Source organism: Pezoporus occidentalis, unplaced genomic scaffold (assembly GCF_034315485.1).
Source record: "Pezoporus occidentalis ecotype Australia unplaced genomic scaffold, CSIRO_AGI_Poc_V1 ctg22, whole genome shotgun sequence".
Lineage (NCBI taxonomy): Eukaryota > Metazoa > Chordata > Aves > Psittaciformes > Psittacidae > Pezoporus > Pezoporus occidentalis.
In genome coordinates, this window is record NW_026914072.1 from 4,652,404 (window position 1) to 4,672,274 (window position 19,871).

Below are 19,871 nucleotides of genomic sequence, written 5' to 3' on the forward strand. Positions count from 1 at the left end.
AATAATGTGCCCTCTGACCTGGGAGATAAGGCTACAAGTTAAAGATCAAAGGCAACATAAAATGTGTTTTGTCTTACTTCACTTTTAACTTGTATTTATTGTTAAAATACATCTGGTCAAAAAATGTGTTTAAAGTACACAAATTATTGAACTTACATTTAGGTCATTTCATATTGCTTTTCTTTCCTAACTTGCGAGCTCCATATAAATATTTAAATCACTACACCTTTTCTATAAGCTGGAAATGTATCTATGCTGCTTAAACAAGTATCTTCCCTTCTTATGTTAATAGATTTTATGTTTAATAAACTTTTTGCTATTTGAAAATACTGAAATCCTTGAAGTAGTATGATACAAAGAATGGTTATTAAAAATACTATTCAGTGGGGGACAAGATATTAGAAATTGTATTTTGCGTGTACATGAAACCTAACATGTATGGCCATATTTATAGAAGATGTTCTGATATGAAATGATGAAAACAGAAAAACACGAGGTAAACAGAAGCAAATCCTTTCCTACAACCCTGCGCAGTAGCAGGCTAATAGAGTTTTAGACCAAAGCCAAATTCTGTCAGCTATACTGCCTGTGCAGTTGCACTGAAATAAATGTATGTTCTAGGGATCAAGGTAGTAGTAACCCATGTAGACCGTCTTAGTTATCACAAATGGCAAAATGCTTAGAAGTAAAATGGATGAAATTCCAAACTGTGCATTTATCTGAGACCCATTTCTATTTCAATTTTAAGTTTGTTAAAGACAGATTAGACCGTGCCCTGGCTAGCGTTTTGAAAGTAAGCAGATGTGCTGTTTAGTTTGTATCTTGCACCTTAGAAACCCTGCCAGTCAATAAAGAAGCTTTTTTATGTGCTGGGAAATCCTGTTCTTTAGTATATTCAGGGTTAATATTTTGCATGTACACCATACTGTAGCATGCTATCCCATTAAGTTTATGGGAAAATTGTAGTGCTGATACAGTTCGTAGGGTAGATACTAGAATTTGAAATAGTGGGAGGTTTTGTTTCATATTGAAAGACTGTAGAGAGACAAAGAAATAGAGGATTTCTTTTTCTTCCATCTTCCCTTTGTTTCAACAATGGAAGTGTCGATTATTGTGTGTGGTGTAGTCACTTTGCACCTCACTGCATATGGAGAGAAACACTTGTGCAGTCAGGAGGCTGCAGGGTAATTACTACACATCTAGCTGTCTTGATAGGATATGTTTGAATGTGGGGTCTGTATTGTATTCTTTTTCTTGCTGCTGAAATAAAGAAATAACTGGAGGAAAATCAGCATGGTCAGGTCTTGGTTTCCTCCTTCATTAATTTCATAGCAGGTGATAAAATGTAGAATGCTACAACTCTGAGTGTAGCATCTGTTCATGTGTTCCCTTGTTAACTTGAGTTGTCTGATCCTGGGCATGTCTGAGAGACTGAGCATTTAGAGTTATTTGTCTTCTGCAGTGCCTAAATCTTAAATATATGTAACTGTGATAAAATATAAAACCCAACAAGAGCAAGATTAAGGCAGGTGATGGCTGATTTAGAGACCAAATCTTGTGTGCACTTCAGAGGAGCAAATGTGGAGTCTGATATCTCTGTGTAGTCAGTGGGGAGACATCGCTGCCTACCAGGTATTGATTCAGTGCATCAGTATTAATAAGTAATGTAGATGGGGTGACTACCTCTGTGAATGACTAGTAATTTATCTAGTTACACTTGCTGACTGTGTTGATATTGGTAAACTAAATGTTTGTGAAACCATTTAGCAGAGCTGCAGTCAAGCGATAGGAAACGGTCTAGGTTCGTTAAACTCTAGTGCCCTTCAAAACAGAGGGAAGCTGCATCCAAATAACCCACATTGTTCCCAGCAGACAGTCTCCTGAACTGTGCCCAGGAACTGCTTACATGAGTGCTGCTTGGCACAAGCCAAAATGGGCCAGGGATATTTTAATGGCAGTGTAGGCATTTCCTGAGAGCTTCCTTGCCACCATTTCATTTTCTAATACAGAGGTAGTTGCCAAATGACTGAAAAAATAATTACTGCAAAATGTTAAGTAAATGTAATTTTAAAAGTTGGTTTCATCTTAATAATCTAAGTTAGGGGTGTTATATTTATTTTCTTTCCACATCTTTTAGGAATTTGCCTGTGATATGTTACTTAAAAATACAGTGAGGGGGCAGTAATGCAGTATAAATAAAATTAAGTATTTTACAGTAGAAAAATGGTGGAACTAAAGCAACTATTTAAAAAAAAAATTTTATGTTGAAGATTTACACTTGGTAACCCTTTGCGTAATTTTCACATGATCTTGCCCTAGGACTCCATGCCATTACATCTCCTTTGTTTCTGTGACACTTTCACCTCCCAATTACCACCTTCTGCTTCACTGAGTAACTCTGACTAGTGACTCAATTTCCAGAGTATCTTTGAGATATGAGCAATTCCCTCTTGGTCTTCCTCCAGTCACCTACCTGACCCTGAGCTATTTCTCTGGTCTAGTTCCACCATGAAATCATTGTACCTCAACAAACCATATGGCCACAATCAATTCCACTCCCCATCCCAGCTTATCTTTATTACTGGTGGAGGGCAGAGCAATAATTCCTGTTCTCGCAGTATCAGACATCAGGAAGAACAACGAACATTCTCTGGGTCTTACTCCAGCTCCAGGGTCATCCCCTCCCTATCCTGCAGGGTCTCCTGATGTTTCTTGATTGTCTTCCATAGAAGAATGTTTTAAGACCTCTTCACTGTGAATGAAAGAATCACATACTCTTTTATTTTACTGTGCACTAAGTCTGGAGAGCAGCTTGATGAATATATAAAAATCATATTTAGGCAAGTGCTGAGCCCTTAATAAAACTCTTGAGGATATAGCAGGCCAGTTCCTTTTCTCACTGGAAAGAGCCCTGGGAAATAACAAAGCATATTTCTACTTTTCTAGTGGGGAGAAGGAACTAACACTGTTTTGCTGACTTAAGAAAGGAATTGGGAGAGCAGTAAGAAAAATTCATATAAAAGAAAGCTCTTTTTGTGCCAAATTAGTGATGCCTTCCTGTTCATTGATCTCTAAGAATAAATAGATCTGAATGACTATCAGGAAACAGAAATGTAATTTTAAATTTTTTTTTTTTTTGTCATAAAATCCACATCCTAGCATTAGTAAGGATAGTTCTTCACCTGTTAACTTATGGTTAGGAAAAGGCCAAAGTACATGAGCATTCACAACCTGCATTCCTTACAATGATTCTGTAAGTAGTGGTGTTTCTTTACCGGTGCTTCCATTATGACTTTCCGTTTGCTGCAGTGTTTAATTTCATACCTTATAAAACATGAGAAATTTGTATTGTATATCCTGTTTTGCTAGCCTTATGTTGGTAATTTCTTTTGATTACTATTAGCTTTTATTATCCTCTCTCTGATGCTTGGACATGTATCACATTTGCTACTGTATGGAAATGGAGCCTTATACAAGCCAGACACAGGGCCACATTCATCCCTGTGTAACTTGAATTTACAGATATTTGCTGTGTTGCTTTCCTGTAGATTAGAAACAGATAAGATGTCTACATAAATGGATATCTTTTTTGAGGAGTTAACCCACTCTCTTTGGAGAAAACTTAAATTGACCAAATATACCTACAAAGCTATTAACAGAAATACAGTATAAAGAGGAACACAAATATATATTGAAGGGAGGAAAACAGATAACTTTCTTAAATAAAAACAAAATTGATGGTATGTGTCAGTATGGTTTCCTCTGAATATCTGTTTTCAATCGTCCCCTCACAAAGTGTGAGATTGGTAAAATTCATGAAATTTAAATACATTTTGGTTAATTACTTTAAGGTATTCATTACAGTAAGATACTACTTAGGCCAAGATGTTAACAGAAGTAAAAATAAAGTGTTAGATGCTTTGAAAAGTAAGCATCTAACTTACTACAGATACAAAATCATAAAGTAGAAGTAAATTTGTAATATTTCAAGATATTACAACTGCAGTTGATACTGAGGAATTAATAATTACTCATTTAAAGGTTACCTGTACTTTTATAGGAAGCTTGGAGTATTAATCTGCATTAGTTTCACTAATTGAAATAAAGCTCACCAATACTCTTTGGAAGTAGTTGATGCACTTCTGTTCTTTAGCAAGTATGTTGAAATTCTTTTATTTAGGTGCGTCGAACACACATATCTGTCCTAATTGTTAAAAATGACAGTTTTAAGACTGTAAGAGGAAGACAGTGCTTTTCCTAGTGGCTTTACAAAGAAGACTGAATGCTGTTTGCATAATAGATAGCTCGTGTTGTGTACCAGGAGACAATAAACATCTATAGGCCTTATTTTCATGATGCATACACTAACACTGTTGCCGAAGTTTAAGGAGCTCCTACTTATACCTGTCTGCAGCCACTTACTCATTTCCACCCTGTGCTTCTCTCTGAAGGTGCGGGGGCAGTGGGTTGTGGCAGCTGTGATTTTTTTAGCTGTGACCCAAAAGCATGGTATATTTTGTTGAATACTACAATAGGGACAAATAAGCAGCTAGGGCAATGAGGTACAAAAATGTAGAGCTGAAGCTGCAGATATAGATTTTGAATATAGATTCAAAACTACATTGTTTTGAATCTGCAGCCAAAGACATAGGCAGATACTGCCCCAGTCTGAATAGCAGATGTGGGGTAGGGGCTGTATTAAACTGCATGGGCATCCTTCATCAAAGGAATGTGAGAATGTAATGCTGTACTTCATGGTAGTGCAGGAGGAGGCACAGGCAGCATTAGTATGTTAGGCTAGGGGTGGAGGAAATAACATGTTTAAGCCACATAACAGGAGAACTTGAAATTGGGATTTGAAAACAGTTAATACAGTTCTGCAGACATTTACATGAAAATCTCCTAAAGAACACATGAATATATGTTAAAGTGCTTTTTTGATAATCTAAGCTACAAGTGTGCAGGTCTTTGAGATGAGGCACTATCTGGAGATGGGAACTGATCACTAGATGTGAAATAGGTAGTTGAGAAATTCTGGGAATGATTTTGCATTTACACTGTTACTTCAAAAAGTATTTGGTGAGTTGATTGATATATGCTAGTTATTATCATTAAGTAGGTGCTCCATTTATGTTTCTAACAGGATCAAAAATTACAGATGCACTTAACAGCAAAAGAGCAACATCATAAGAAACTGAATGAAGTTGAGAAGTGTTATGCTGCAATAGCATGTCAGTTTGGAATCATAAAAGGTGTTCATGGAAAACTGGAGCACAGTGGTATGTATGTCTTCAGTGTCCTCCAGCATTTGTTTCCTTTGCTGTATATTGATGACAGTGAGTTGTAGACACCTGGCAGTTTAGAAAAACAGTAGCTACCTCATGCCAAGCATCAAATATTACCACTGACTGTTACTGGATCTCAGTACTGGATCAGTGGTTTTTTTCTATGACAGAGCCAAGTTTAGCAGCACAGGCCCTGTACCTGTTCGGCTGTTTGCTGGTACACTGCTACTACTATGTGTGGTCACATAGTAAATTATATTGAAGAATTGATTTGTGTTCAAAACAACAAAGCAGCGCATCAGCTCCCTCTTGCTATTCAGCATAATCAACTTAAACAGTTGTACCAGCACAAATGAGGGGGCAAAAGTAAAGGAATTAGCAAGTAGGGGAAAATGAATGCTTTTTAAAGTAGGTTTAAGGTTGGGAAATGGACAGAAAACATTAATGAAATAATAAAAATTATTTTCCTGTACAAAAAATATCTTAAAACCAGTTCAGTAAATAAATAGGGTGATATGAAGAGTTTTGTGTTGATATTGTTATGTAGATTCTGACTACATGGCAGGTTAAGTCTTATAAATTTTTATCATATCCCTGTCACTGTATTGGAACATAAAATTATCTGTGAACCTGCTAACACATGTAAGTATTATTCCACATACTTTTGTTATATGAATATATAACTTTTATCTGCAAAATAATAAAGCTGAAAACCTCAAGTAATAAAAATGCCTCATTTTAAAAAGTTTTGTACCTATTAATTTGAGAGATAAATCCTTATTTCTTACAACAAAGTGATAAATTTCTATGCAAACATCACAGTCTATGTATAGAATATGAACTTGTGTATTTGTTTGTGTGCCTGGGGTTTTCATTCATGTAAACAGGACACAAATAAAAAGAAGTCTTTGGGTATTTTTTTTGTTTTTTCTTTTTAAGGAAAGGGAGCAGCAGTTGTATAACTCAAACCAAACAAAAACCCAACCAAACAAACTTTTCAAATACCAAAGCTTGTAAGTTTGGGGATTGTTTTTCAGCCTGAAACCAAATAGTTTTTGCTTATTAGTTTAGTTAGGCTTTTTTAGCTTTAGTTTGAATAAACTGGTAACATGTTCAATGTGTATTTGTGATATTTCAGTACCTCAAATTACTTTTTGTATTTTTTTTATAGGCTAATATTTAATATTAAAAACAAAGTAAGAGGAAACACTGCTGTGTTTTCCTTTTATATATACTGGACAGGGCTTTTTCTATTATGTCAGGTACAGGAAAGTCTTTGCAATTTCATGGAAAAATAACATTTACTCTCAGTATTTACACTATTTGAGCCATACATAAAAGCTTTTTGCCATATATCTACCTATATTTATCAGTAATTGCAAAATGAACCTGTAAAAAAAAGATTTAAATGTTACTGTTTCTGTTCAAGAAGCCAATCTGTTCACCAGTTTGCTTCTATGACAGCTACTTTTGTGTCTTTTACTGCAGAGATAATGCAATTTGCATTGCAGTATGTAACATATCCTTAGTAGGTACCTTCTAAGTTCTGAGCAAGGAACTGTGGTCAGTGGAAAAGTCAGGCAGGAAGTATCCCAACCATTGTGTATACAAATTGTTTAAATTTATAAACTGGTGCTTTATCTGCTTTATTAAAGCAGTATGTAGGAAAACAAGACAGTGTAACATTGATGTGCTATAGTGCTACTGTATAGGAAAAATACCACCATTTATAATAAATCTAAACCTTTGTCTAATCAATGGCTAACCACCATTAGTATTTTAAAGCTAGAGAATCAACACATGACTCCTGTGGAAAGACAGGAGAGAGTTTTTCCAAGTTTTGTCTTGATTTAATTTTTTTTCCTTCATTGTATCAGATATTTGTAACATTCTTAAGTTTTTCATTTGTTAAGCACATATTCTTATATAAACCTGCAAAATTGCTTATTCCACTGTTCCGTAGGACGCTTACCATCTTTAACAGGAAAGGCTTTATGAGTGTGTTGGAGTGTCTTGGGTTCTTGTACTTCACATCTATTCCTGTGCCAAAAGCTTTTTGAATAAATAAAGAAAAAAAGATTAGTAGTGAATGAAGAGGAATCAGGGAATAACAAAGGCTGAAGAGACCTCAGAGAATCAAAATCCTAAGATTGAATAGAAGAGATTGAAAAAGTACAGGGAGTAGTGAATATCTTTAGCTTTTAATTATGAAGCTTCAAGCAATTTCCCAGAGATACCTTGGCCTGTATAGAATCATAGAATAGTTAGGGTTGGAAAGGACCTTAAGATCATCTAGTTCCAGCCCCCGTGCCGTGGGCAGGGACACCTCACACTAAACCATGCCACCCAAGGCTCTGTCCGACCTGGCCTTGAGCACAGCCAGGGATGGAGCATTCACAACTTTCCTGGGCAACCCATTCCAGTGCCTCACCACCCTTACAGTAAATAACTTCATCCTTATATCCAATCTAAACTTCCCCTGTTTAAGTTTTAATCCGTTACCCCTTGTCCTATCACTACAGCCCCTAGTGAAGAGTCCTTCTCCAGCATAAAGTCTAAGAGAGAATTGCCTTCCCTTTCAAAAGGGCCAGAGATGGTTCCTAGAGTTTTCCTCTCCATTATCCTCTGCTGATTGCTGTCTTCTGTGTCCTGTATGCATATAACTGTACATCTGTTAATTATTTGAATTTGCTGTGGTCCATTTGAATGTAGTGTGGTCCATTATGTCCTGTGTTCCTCTGAAAATAATTAAACTCATCAAAAACCTATAAACAAAGCCTCAGTTTAAAAGCTCGTGGAGAAGTGATCCTAATAAAGTGAACCAACTGATACTAAAACTTAAATTACAATTTATAAAAAAAAAAGGACAAACCAATACACAGAAGAGTCCTAACTCATAGTTCGAGGTATAGAACAACTGATAGTACCTGGTGTAATCCTCCAGTATAATATCACACTAAACAGAAAAAGTAGAGTCATACTTTCAGTCTTAATCTCCTTTCTACAAGGGTGTTTAATTATGTTATAAATTATATACACATATATTGCAATCAAATAGTCAAATATAAATCAAATAGTCAACTATGGAAGTATTGACATGTTTTAACTTTTGTTTAAAGTACAGGAAGCAATGCAGCTCAATAAGAAACTAACATCAGTGAATAGAAGACAAGAGACTGAAATAAGTAATCTGAAGGAAGTAAGTATAGTGTGGATTTCTGATTGTGTAAGTGGGATTCTTGGGGACTTCTGTAAACTTCTGTAGTATTATAGTAATGAAGAAGCAGCAGCACTGTTCTTCATTCTATGACCAATGCCTACATTAGTTTTATGCTTCCTTGTTATGCACGGGTACTTCACATGAATGCCAATTAAAATTGGAGCAGTTACAGTTTTTGTAACTTGGGAATTTTTATTTACCTCTACACCGTCCTACTTGTTTCTCTTTAATGATCATTAGTCTTTCTTCTTCCTGTGCTGTGTTGCCATTGCTTCTCCCCTTTGATATGGAAAGGTAGCAGTGCTGATTTCAGTTTAGTCAGAGAGAGAGAATATGACAAGTGGTTGCCGTAGAAGCAAGGTGGTAGCTGCTGTAACCGAATCTCCATAAGGAATGGGGGAATTTTGTGACAGGGCAACTGAGACATTAGATAATAGCGATGCTATGGACAAAGAAGTTGACTGACCATTAAACTCTTTTCTGCCCTCATCTATCCAGAAACTACTCTTTGCCAAGTACATTTTTGAGTTGCATTCTTGAACATATGTAATAGTGGGAAGAATGAAGTTTTCTTTTCCCATATAGCATGGCAAACCTCAGTGTCAAGAAGATCAGGTGTTCAAGTGACTGAAATCAGAAGATTTCAGAACTCGTGCTGACATAAAAGCAGACCAAGAAACACAATGACAATATAGCAGAACATGGGAAAATTCTCAAATCATTTTCTTAATCATGGTTGGGTTTTAGGCCTTTTAGAAATATTTATTTAGCTACATAATTCAAATGATAGGTTATGTATGTATTATATATAAAAATGATATGTATTTTATCTCAAATATTTGATGGATGGAAGAGCAGTGGAAAAATATTGGAAGTTGTCAGTGGTGATAACTTTCCTCTGTAGAAGGAAATATTTACCATATTTGTTAGAATGCTAAAATCATTATAGCCATGGATGTCTGAGGATAACTGTCTTCACTGAGTACACTTCAACAGTACAGTGCCTTTAGAGAAGGATGAATAATTTGTATGCAACAGAAAAAGATTCATCAAAATGGTTTAGTGGTGGACTTGGCAGTCCTAGAGTAAAGGTTGGATTTGATGATCTTAAAGGTCTATTCCAACCTAGTTGATTCTATGACACTTTTATTGTAACATATTGTAAACATAAAAATTTGGGAGTTCTAGAATATATATATATATTTTTTTTAAGCCTCACAGTAAATTAGCTTTGGTTAAAAAAACAGTAATAATTCATTAATGAGAATTCTCTGAGGGTAACTAATTTGAGAGGTGAGAAAAGAAAAATGTTGAAGAAAATTTTACATAGTGCAATTTGGGAGTAAGAGAGGTGTGGAAGATAAACTGATAGTGATTTATGGACACCAGTAATCAAACATATTGCTTGATCCATGTTTTTTTCAGCTGTACCCTTGATTCTTAAGGTCATGGGTGATGAATTTTAAATAAAATACTGTTAGGTTGGCAGAAGGGGTCAACTGAAACTTAATCTGGCTTCCTCAGTTCACCAGGAAATGCCTTTATTGTGGTTATTTCTGAATTTCTTGTTGGTTGTTTAGTATGTGACCATCTTATTCTGAATGGTGGTGGAAAACTGAACTGGAATATAATTTCTTAGCATTTTAATATTCACGTAGTGATGTAGCACTTTGCTGCAGCAGTATCTTATTTTGCAAACAGGCTTCCCAGAGAAATGGTGGAATCACCATCCCTGGAAGTGTTCAAAAGCTGTGTAGATGAGGCCCTTAATGACATAACTTCATGGTGGCCTTGGCAGTGCTGGGGGAAATGGTTGGACTTGATGATCTTAAAGCTCTTTTCCAACCTGGCTGATTCTGTGATTCTATGAGAAAAAAAAAAAAAAGTGGGGCTGTTTATTTGTCAATACAGGTTTATAAATATAAGTTGTATATAGTAGACATTCATTTTTCCTCAAACTGCAGAATTTCTGTGAAAACTGAGTTGAAAATAAACAATATAGAAAAGCAAACAAACCCAACCCTTTTTCAATAACCTCTATTTTGACAGTTTGCTTATAAAACATTTCTGCAAAGTTACATAGTGATAGAGTGCATTTCTGAACTGTATCTATAATGGCACTTGTTAGTTCAGCACACCTTCAGTTTGTGAAGGGCTGTAGGCTCATCTTATGGGTCACTCTGCAAGAGAAAAGAAGTGCTTGAACACAGTAAGAAGTGCCCTTAGGTAGCTTCATTTCACTGTGATTATCTTGTACTTAGAGTGACCCTTGAAAAAGTGATCTTAAAGCAGTCAAGTGTTTTCCCTTGTTGGGGGATGTGTCTGAGCTGAAGAGACCTATGAGAGATACAAAGCAATGAGAAAACTTCAATACTTAGAAGAGTTTGGAAGAGGGATTACCAGGCTGTTTTCACTTGCTACATAGCTGAAAGAAGTCATGATATCTGCAGCACAAGTTGGGACAACTTACAAAGTTGGTTTAATCTGCCTTGGAGACTTGGCTGACCTCTAACAACTCTGACAACTTGTGGGTTCAAACTTCTTTCCTCTATAGCCTCAGTGCTGGAGTGGCAATGACTGTCCATAGTACTAAAATCTTAATTGGGCTGTCAGCTCTTATCACAGCCATTACTTTGACTCAGACCTGGATGATCTCATACATTTGTTCTTAATGGGAATATGAAGTTAGTGAATGCCTGTCGTGGTTTAAACCCTAGCCAGACAGCTTATTCACTCACTCCCAGTGAGTGGTGCCGGGCTGAGAGCAATCGAGGCCCAACCCCAACCCCCCCCCCCCGGGGCTCTCCCCTTCCCCGCTCCCAGAGGAACGGGGAGGAGGATCGAAAGGTTGCAACTCCTACGGATTGAGACAAGAACAGTCCAGCAACCAATGTACAACACAAATCACCACCGCTACCACCAACAACAGCAATGATAAGGGAAAATAACAAGGGAAGAGAATACAATACCACTGGCCAAGAAACGAGTCCCACCCAGAAGCCCGTGTCCTTCCGGGTAACTCGCAGTTACCCCTCACCCCGGGCATGACGTGCTGTGGTATGGAATACCTCCTTGGCTAGCCTGGGTCAGGCGCCCCGTCTCTGCTCCCTCCCGGCTTCCCCTCCTCCCTGGCAGAGCATGAGCCTCACAAAGTCCTTGGTCAGAGTAAACATCACTTAGCAACAACCGAAAACATCGGTTTCACCAGCACTGTTCCCAGGCTGGAAGTCAAAACACTGCACTGCACCAGCTACCACGAAGGAGAAAAATGACTGCTACTGCTGAACCCAGGGCAATGCCATTCAACATTTATGCATAAAAATAAACTAATCTTTTTTAATGAAATTGCAAGTATGTGATGGGGTGTTAAATACATACAACGGTAAAACCTGGGTTAAATTGAGGTCTATTCTGCACAGGTTTAGTCATGCGACATTTGTGAAATGTCATTTAGAGAGCTTGTAGTTTCCTCTTAAGTTTGTCTGCCTAAAAGTCCAGTTCCTAAATCCTAGCTTAAAGGACTGTGGCATAACTTCCTTTTCAATGACATTTATTTTAGGATTTGAACATATTCAATGTGGTAGGATTCTTTTCAACCACTGTGAAAATTAGATCTGGCCAAGAAAAAGGTGTCCTTTATTCTGCTGCTTAAAAGAGCAGCTCAAGGCCTGAAAGAGTACAAGAGAGTTACACTGATCTAGAAAGAGGGTAATAAGATATAATTTTCGGTACAGTTAAAGTCTGTGTAAGGTATCAGCACTGTCTTCGGAAGTGGTTACATCTGCCTGTGCTGGTTGCTTTTGCAGTCCTGTAACTCCTCTTCATGCTGGCATGTGGATTTCTGTAGCCTTGAGAGAAAGCAGAATGAAAATTTTGAATTGATCAAAACTATATTTTACCAAAAAAGTGGGAAGTTTTAGCTTAGATCAGCTGGCAAAAGGAAAAGACATTGAAGGAGCAAGACCATTTCTTCTTTGACATTTGACTTTTGCTGGCTTGAAGTGTTTCTGAAACCATGTCCCTAAGCGTTGACTGACCAACACATCAAAGAACAGGTTTAAAGCCTTATCACTCTTTCTTAGCATTCCCCCAAAACTGATAAAATTATTTTCCAGATTCAATTTAATTTATAGGGTTCTGAATGCTACTGGTGATCTTATGAATGACAGAAAGCTACTAAAGAAAAAAAAAGGCAAAAACTCTGAGGATTATTATTATTATTATTATTATTTTTTTTTTTATTTCAGAGTATAAGAAAATACACATCTGTATGTATAAAATTGTTTTATTTTTGCAGCTCCACAGCTTGTGCTTTCCCATGATTTTTGGTGATTTGATTTGTGTTTGTTCTTTTCAGGTTTGTGTTGGGTTTTGTTGGTTGTTGGTTTGGTTCCAGATGGATTATATGCATTCACCTGCGATACACAAAGAAAAAAAAGTCCAGTCATATTTTCTATCTCAAGGGCATGATTTACTTAGTACGACTTGTTCTTTTCCTGTGTCAAAATAAGTAGTAAGGTTTTTAAGCACACAGTAAACTCTAAGTTTTAGGAAATGTATAGTATCAGATTCGTAGCAGGCTTTTGCACCTGTTCATGTAGCACACGACCTTTTAGCTGTGTTCTGCATACTGTTAACCTGGCTCTCTGTAAAGATGGGCACAGTGCACCTTTTTACTTTTATAAAGTTAAAACTGCTTGCACCTTCTGCCACTCTCTTTAATTACAGAGCCTTCTAATAAAAGCAGTACAAGTAATAGATGTTTTTATTGAAAAGGTGGAAGAAGCCTTACTAGCTTACAGAATATCATCATTCTAATGTATGGCTGTCTTTGGTTTCTAGAATTGATTCTGTAATTACACTTAGTACTTGCTAGATTAATCTAGATTTATTTATGGCTAAAATACATGAGAAATACAGCTCTAGCAAAAAAAAAAAAAAATTATTTCAACTTAGTACCTTTACTTGTATTTTCTGCAAAACATTGCATTTGTGAATTTCAGCTACAACATAATCTTCCCTTTTTTCTTTTGTACTGTTATATGATTTTGTCCAGAACAGTTAAACCACTGGTCTGTGATAAGATGGAATTCCAGTTTTGTGAAGAAAAGTTAAACAGACCAAACCCAAACTTAGTTGTTAGATAAAACTATTACCATTCTGAATGCTTGGTTCACCACTATGGCATCATGAAGAATTCTTGATACTATCTGTGGACAGCATTCATAAGCTCTGCTATTTGTCTGAGTAAACGTCAGAGCGCTCAAGGAGAGAGCGATATTAAACAGACTACCTTGTACCAGAATGGAAGGGGTGGGGGAGAACAGGGCACAATATTTATGACTCCAGGAACTATAAGTTGTAATTTAATGAGATCAAAGCCTTTTCTGTTTATTTGCTGCAGTAGGAGCTTGGAATAAACTGGACAAAAAACAGATTAAAAATAAGGGGGGGGGGGCAGGATATTTAAAAGATAATGAAAACTATAAAATCAAAAGCAGATTTTAGATAGAAAACTATGTTGTAGAAGCCTCTAACATAAAATTAATTTACCATTCTCCTGAGATTAAGTAATTAATGTTTCAGGAAAAACAAAGATCCTCCAAATTTATAGCCAGTTCCTGTTTTTACCAGATAGTCACTGTTCTTCCTTTTTCCCCTCCTAATTCCCAGGAATGTACACAGGAGTTATAATAGATACTTTATTTCTATTGTGAATCATGCTGTAAGAGGTTTTACCAATATCAACCTGATCTTCTCTTCTAATATACTTCTTGGAAGAGAAAATAACAAAATGCTGAAGTATCATAATTGGCACGATAATATTTTACCTCTGAAAATAAACACCTAGCTGCGTGTAACAAGTTTAAAATTCAGCAAGTCAGCCTCACAGATTTCAGATCCTCTAATTCATTCTGGTGCTTCTATACATTATTTAAAAGTAGGGTATGACTCAGGATAGTTTAAAAGACTTGTCTTTGTTTTGAATTGCAATGCCTATGCTGGATGAACTATTTATATGTGTTTCCTGTGTTAAGGAACTGAAGAAAGTAACTACAGACCTGATAAGGTCCAAGGTCACATCTCAGTACAGGGTGGCAGAAGAAAACATCAATCTTGCAGCAAAGGAAAAACAGTTTCAAGAACTGCAACAAAAAATCAAAATGGTATTTTGGAGTTTAAACAAATTATTTTCTTTTCATGAATATTTTCTGTTCTTACTTAGGCAAACATTATGGTAGTGCTCTCTCTGATATATATAGATTAAGTGATTCCTTTCTACTAATTGCATAGACCATATAACTGAGTATTTCCAGAACAATGTTTTGGGGGAAGTAAACATTCTATAAATATAATTTTATAGTTTACAAAAATCAATTAGACTCTTCAAAATAATTCGGTTTCTTTCAATAGCTTCATGATGGTTCACAATATCATGTTAATACGCTATTACTAAAGGACATAGTAATTTAAAACACCTCTTACTGTTCTTCATGCTCTTTTTTTAAGGAGACAGAAGTTAGTAAAAAAATTCAGGAAGAAAACACTCACATTAAAGAAGAAAAGCTGGTGAGTTAATACAGCTTTGCTTTTTAAAAATCACTTAGGAATATATGTGCTATATTTCATATTCAGGTTTCTTAAATTCTTATACTAAGCTACTAAAACTAAATTCAGTTGTTGACTCTTTGGAAAGATTTTAATAACATAACAGAAATTGAATCTTAATTTTCAGTTTTTATAAAGTGTTTTACCAGAACAAAATCCATTGTTTCACACTTTATTCCAAGTCTTTTGTTTTTAAAATCAGATGGGAGGAATTTGGTACACTCGTGAAATAGTAGTTTACATACCAGTTCAGTACAAATAAATAATAATGTTTGCATAACATCCTTGCTGTTCTGCTTTCTGGTTGCCAACAGTTTAATACTACTGGCATTAAAATCGGGTAAAATTGGAATCATGTATCAGTCATCTATAAAGGAAACGTCTATAAAGGAAACGTGTTGCATTCGTAAGAGCATGCACTTATAGAATATTAAGCTACACATATACATAACTGAACAGAGTTAAGACTGTCTTCTGTCACAAACTCAGGTATGTTCCAGAGCAAATCCAGGTATTCAAACCAAGGTACATGGAGTCCAGTATCAAGCATAGCAAAAAAAACCCGCCGAAAACCTACCAGTTTCCTGTAATACCAGCAACACTACGCTGCTTTGCAGAATATTAAGCATAAAAAGGGTGATTAATCATAGAATCAGAGACCTCTAGAATCACATGGTCCAATCTTTCTTGGCAAAAGCACTTGGTTGTGTTTTTTCTTAAACGGTTGCAGCATTTTCATTCTGCAGTGCATTAAACCTGACATATCAGAGAAGCGTGTTGTTCCTGTTCTCAGGGAGTGTCAAAAGCAGTAGGTTAGTGTACCCACTGAGCACTCACCAAAGGCTAATCCAACAGTACTCTTGCAATCTGTACAAGCCTGTTTGCGTTTTGAATTTGCTTTTTAAAAATATTTGCCAATAAACACAGGAGGAAACGAGAAAGAGATTTAGGTCTCGTTACTCCTACAGCCCTGAATGCACTAAAAGCCTTAATATGGAGATGCTTATACAAAATTCATATGCATGTTTGATATGTATTATCTAAGAGAAGGTCTCTATTTTGTTTCTCTGTTTTGTTCTGTGGGAATTGCTAGGGGTTGGTTGGTTTTAACATATAGAGGGGTTTGGTATAAATCTGGGGAGGGCCCTAATATAGTGATGCATTTCATGTTTTCTCCAAGAACTTGGGCAAGAAGACCTGGATTTCTGTATTAGAGTGATACAAACTCACTATCTGGATTAAATGAAGGTGTTGGTTATAATGGTTCTTGGACTGAAGCTGAATATACTATTTAAATTATAGCTGATTTATACTGAGCTGTATGTAGACAAGCAATTGCTTCTCATCTGGTGAACACTGCACTAGGTTGAAAAGACACAGCCAACTCTGCCACCAACCTGTCAGATGACACTGGATAAGCTGTTCCATGTCTCTGTGGTTCAGTTTTCTAGATGTAAAATGGAGCTAAAGATAAATTAAGCTTCAGTGCAAAAACGTTATATATGTCTACGTAAGTATACATGCAAGAAAAGGAATGAGAGTACACCCAAAATAATGATCGATATTTTTAGTAGACAGCTGTATCTGTGTACACAGTAGAACCAAAAGCAGATAAACTGAAAAGCTCTTTGCAGGTATATGAAAGTACTTTTGCTTAATAATATGTTCCACTCTCAATATATTTTGAAGCAACTGAGCACATTTAAGAGTGTCTTCTGCCTGAAACTTAGTTGTTTTCTCTGCAGGCCTTCTTTTACTAGTTCCTGATCTGTTTGTAACGGAGTAGAGGTTGGCTTGGCTAGGTAGTTCCCTCCATCTTTGAATGTCTGCAAATGTGTTTTGTAGCGTTTAATATAAAATTACTCTCTGTCTCCGTTCCAACCATTTAATAAGAAAATTCTCTGAAAAAGAGTAAGTTATAATGTTATCCTCTCCAAGGCCAGAAAAACCTCAAGTTGTTCCGATTTCTTCCTATTAGCCCTTCCCCAACACTGGCAGAATAAAATATAAATGTTAATCCAAAAAACATAAATGATCTAATACTTAAACTTTGGGAACAAAATCTCATTCAATATGTCCTAATTCGTTTGTATTAATAAGGAAATTCTCAGCTCTCTACAGTGCGTGCAGGAGGTGCTTCAGCGAGTAACACAAAGGAATGTGAGAATGGAAAGTGAATTAAATGCACTGAAAGAAGAATATAAGGTCAGATTTTTCTTGATTAGACAAGCTGCTATTTTTAAGTCCAGGGCTGTTAAAGACATCTGTATGCTTTTCAGAACTTTTGACCTCACTTCAAATGCTCCCTCAGCTCCTTAACTGTCAGCACAAACCTTGAAGCACAGGCTATAGTTTCCCTCTTTCAGTTTTCTGCCCCTAAAGTAAATCATGGTTGCCATTCTTATGAGACACTTCTGGAGGGTAAAACCAGAACATACTGGTGGTTGCTTTCAAGTATTTTGAAATCAAATGATTTTGACTTTTGTTTCTTATAATTTTCATGTAGGTATGAATTTATTTTCTGGAAAATACTTTAAATTTCAGATCTTCTTCAGATCTTGTCCCCAGTTTTATTAGAGCAGAGAGCCTAAGAAAGAGCGTATCCTTAGCCATTTCTTGCTCTGTTGTCTGGTGTCACATTTATGCTAGAAGTGATAAGTAGTCATGCTGAAGGATCTGGAGTTGCAGCACTTCTCAGTTCTTCTTTGGGGGTGTAAAAGTGGCTCAGAACAGTTTTGATTCTAAGTTACACTAGCAGCCAAACTGGCCCACAGTGCACTGAAGATTAAAGTCATGTCTGTTCTGGTCAAATATGCCATGCAGAGTTCAGCTACAACCATTAATTGGACTATTAATAATTAGAATCTACTGTTTGTCCATACATAACCACAACTATTTCACTCTTTGCTTGGCCTGTGAGGTCAATGTTTTGAACTAGTATCTCAGTTAATTTCAAATTAAACTTCCTTGTGCATGTATACTTGGTTTCTAAATAAATGCTTCTATGGTAAATTGAAAATAGATTCACTTCACATAAGCCTTTGTCTTTTAATAGAAGTAGGCAGTTTGAGCTATTGTTTCCCATCTCAGATAAACTATATGCCTTAAAGCTCCAGTTGAAACTGTAAATGGCATGTGTGGATCTTGTCTTTGAAGACTCCACATAAACATCTACAAGTGTAAGAGAGGTGTAGCTTGTTTTCTTGTTGTTAAGGTATGGACTGAGTACATGTCTCTCTTTTGCAGCCGGTACAGGCCAACAACAGATTTCTGATTGCAGTTAGACTAATTCTGATTAGACAGCCTGCTTTGATTTGGGTCCTGCTTGTATTAGACATTGGGAAGGTATTAATATTTTCTTATTATTCTAACTACAGGACAAACTATTTCTAGTCACCAAAGCTTCAGTGTAGCCTTCCAACGTAACTTCTTGTAGGCATTAATACTTCAGATGAAATTGGTTTTGGAAGACATGGGTATCTATAAGAGGCTCTTGATCTAATATTTGAAAGCTCTGTTGACTATATGAGGACTCCTCAGTACTTAATTTGATGTAAATGTTCCTTCTTAGTCTTCACCATGGCACTTAAGATCAGCTAAGATTTGATCTCAGCTGAGTTTTGAGAGCATTCTGTGCGTTCTCAAGACCAAGAAATTCTCACTTGAGAATGGGAATTAGGGATTCATAAGATTTATGTAAGCAGATATGAGCGATAAACTTTCAAGAGATCACATCTGGAAACATGAAAGTGCTTAGATATTTTAATAGAAGTTTTTTGTGTAAACCCAGTGAATACATGATAAAATGCAGTGATTCCCTTAAACACTTGATGTAAATACAGTGCAATAAGAGTGAATGACACATGTTCTTTCCATATGAGCTCATGGGGTTATTTTGATTTGTCAGAAATGTTTGTCTTTCTGTTTAAGCACTAGTCATAAAATACCATTGCTTTTTATAGCTACTCATTTGGCTGACAGGTCAATACACTTACTGGGATATTCCAAGGGAATGAGATATTAACTGCTTATTTTGCAGTGTCGTTGTTTTATAGCAACAGATGGAACTTATAAAATACGGAGATGAATATATAACTTGAAGGGTCTACTCACTTCTCTGCCAATTTGAGAGCTATTGCTTTTGCCTTTATTGATTCTAGAACTGCAGTATGATGAATGGGGTCTGAAGGTTATGTATTATCTTCATGCTGTATCTTACATCCCTGTTAAATTTTTGGACCTTGCTCATTAAGAAAAAGTTTCCTCAGAATAATAGAAAACTGGAAGGAGTAATTGTATAGTCCCATGGAAATATTTTTATTCCTATACTCACAAAAAAATTGCTGCTTAATTTAAGCTTGAGATGACAGAATATTTAAACTTCCAAGGTAATATTCAGGAAGGATCATCCTGTTCTCTCTCAGTCTATCTATGCATACTTAATGCTAGGATACCAATGCCCTTAGGAGTCCAGAAAAACAAGTTACAGTTCTTTAGTAGATGATAAGAGTACTTGAGAATGCAAGAAATTCAGATATTCCCCTTGCTGTACAATTGGCTTGCATGTATTTTTACAGAGAGTTTTACTCTGCTACTCCTAAAACTTTGCCTGAAGAGCTGTGCTGTGAATAACTATTATATTCCATCTCAGAGGAGATTGCATTTGAGATACAAATAAAAGTGTCCTTGAAGTTAGAGCAGCTTTATCAGAGAGAAGCGGTCTTGGACTCCTAATTTATAGAGTTGGATGAAAGGTG

The 19,871-nt window shown here is 36.2% G+C and overlaps 1 protein-coding gene across 2 annotated transcripts in view; it reads left to right on the plus strand.

The window, feature by feature from the left end:
* CCDC73 (coiled-coil domain containing 73) overlaps positions 1 to 19,871 on the plus strand; it is a 76,045-nt gene that overhangs the window by 36,582 nt on the left and 19,592 nt on the right. The window contains exons 8-12 of one of the 2 annotated variants that reach the window (XM_062620306.1): positions 5,144 to 5,279; positions 8,405 to 8,484; positions 14,544 to 14,672; positions 15,016 to 15,075; positions 17,215 to 17,319. In XM_062620306.1, coding sequence (XP_062476290.1) covers positions 5,144 to 5,279; positions 8,405 to 8,484; positions 14,544 to 14,672; positions 15,016 to 15,075; positions 17,215 to 17,319 — 510 coding nt within the window. The remainder of the gene's footprint in view (positions 1 to 5,143; positions 5,280 to 8,404; positions 8,485 to 14,543; positions 14,673 to 15,015; positions 15,076 to 17,214; positions 17,320 to 19,871) is intronic. The other variant, XM_062620307.1, reaches the window with a different exon arrangement.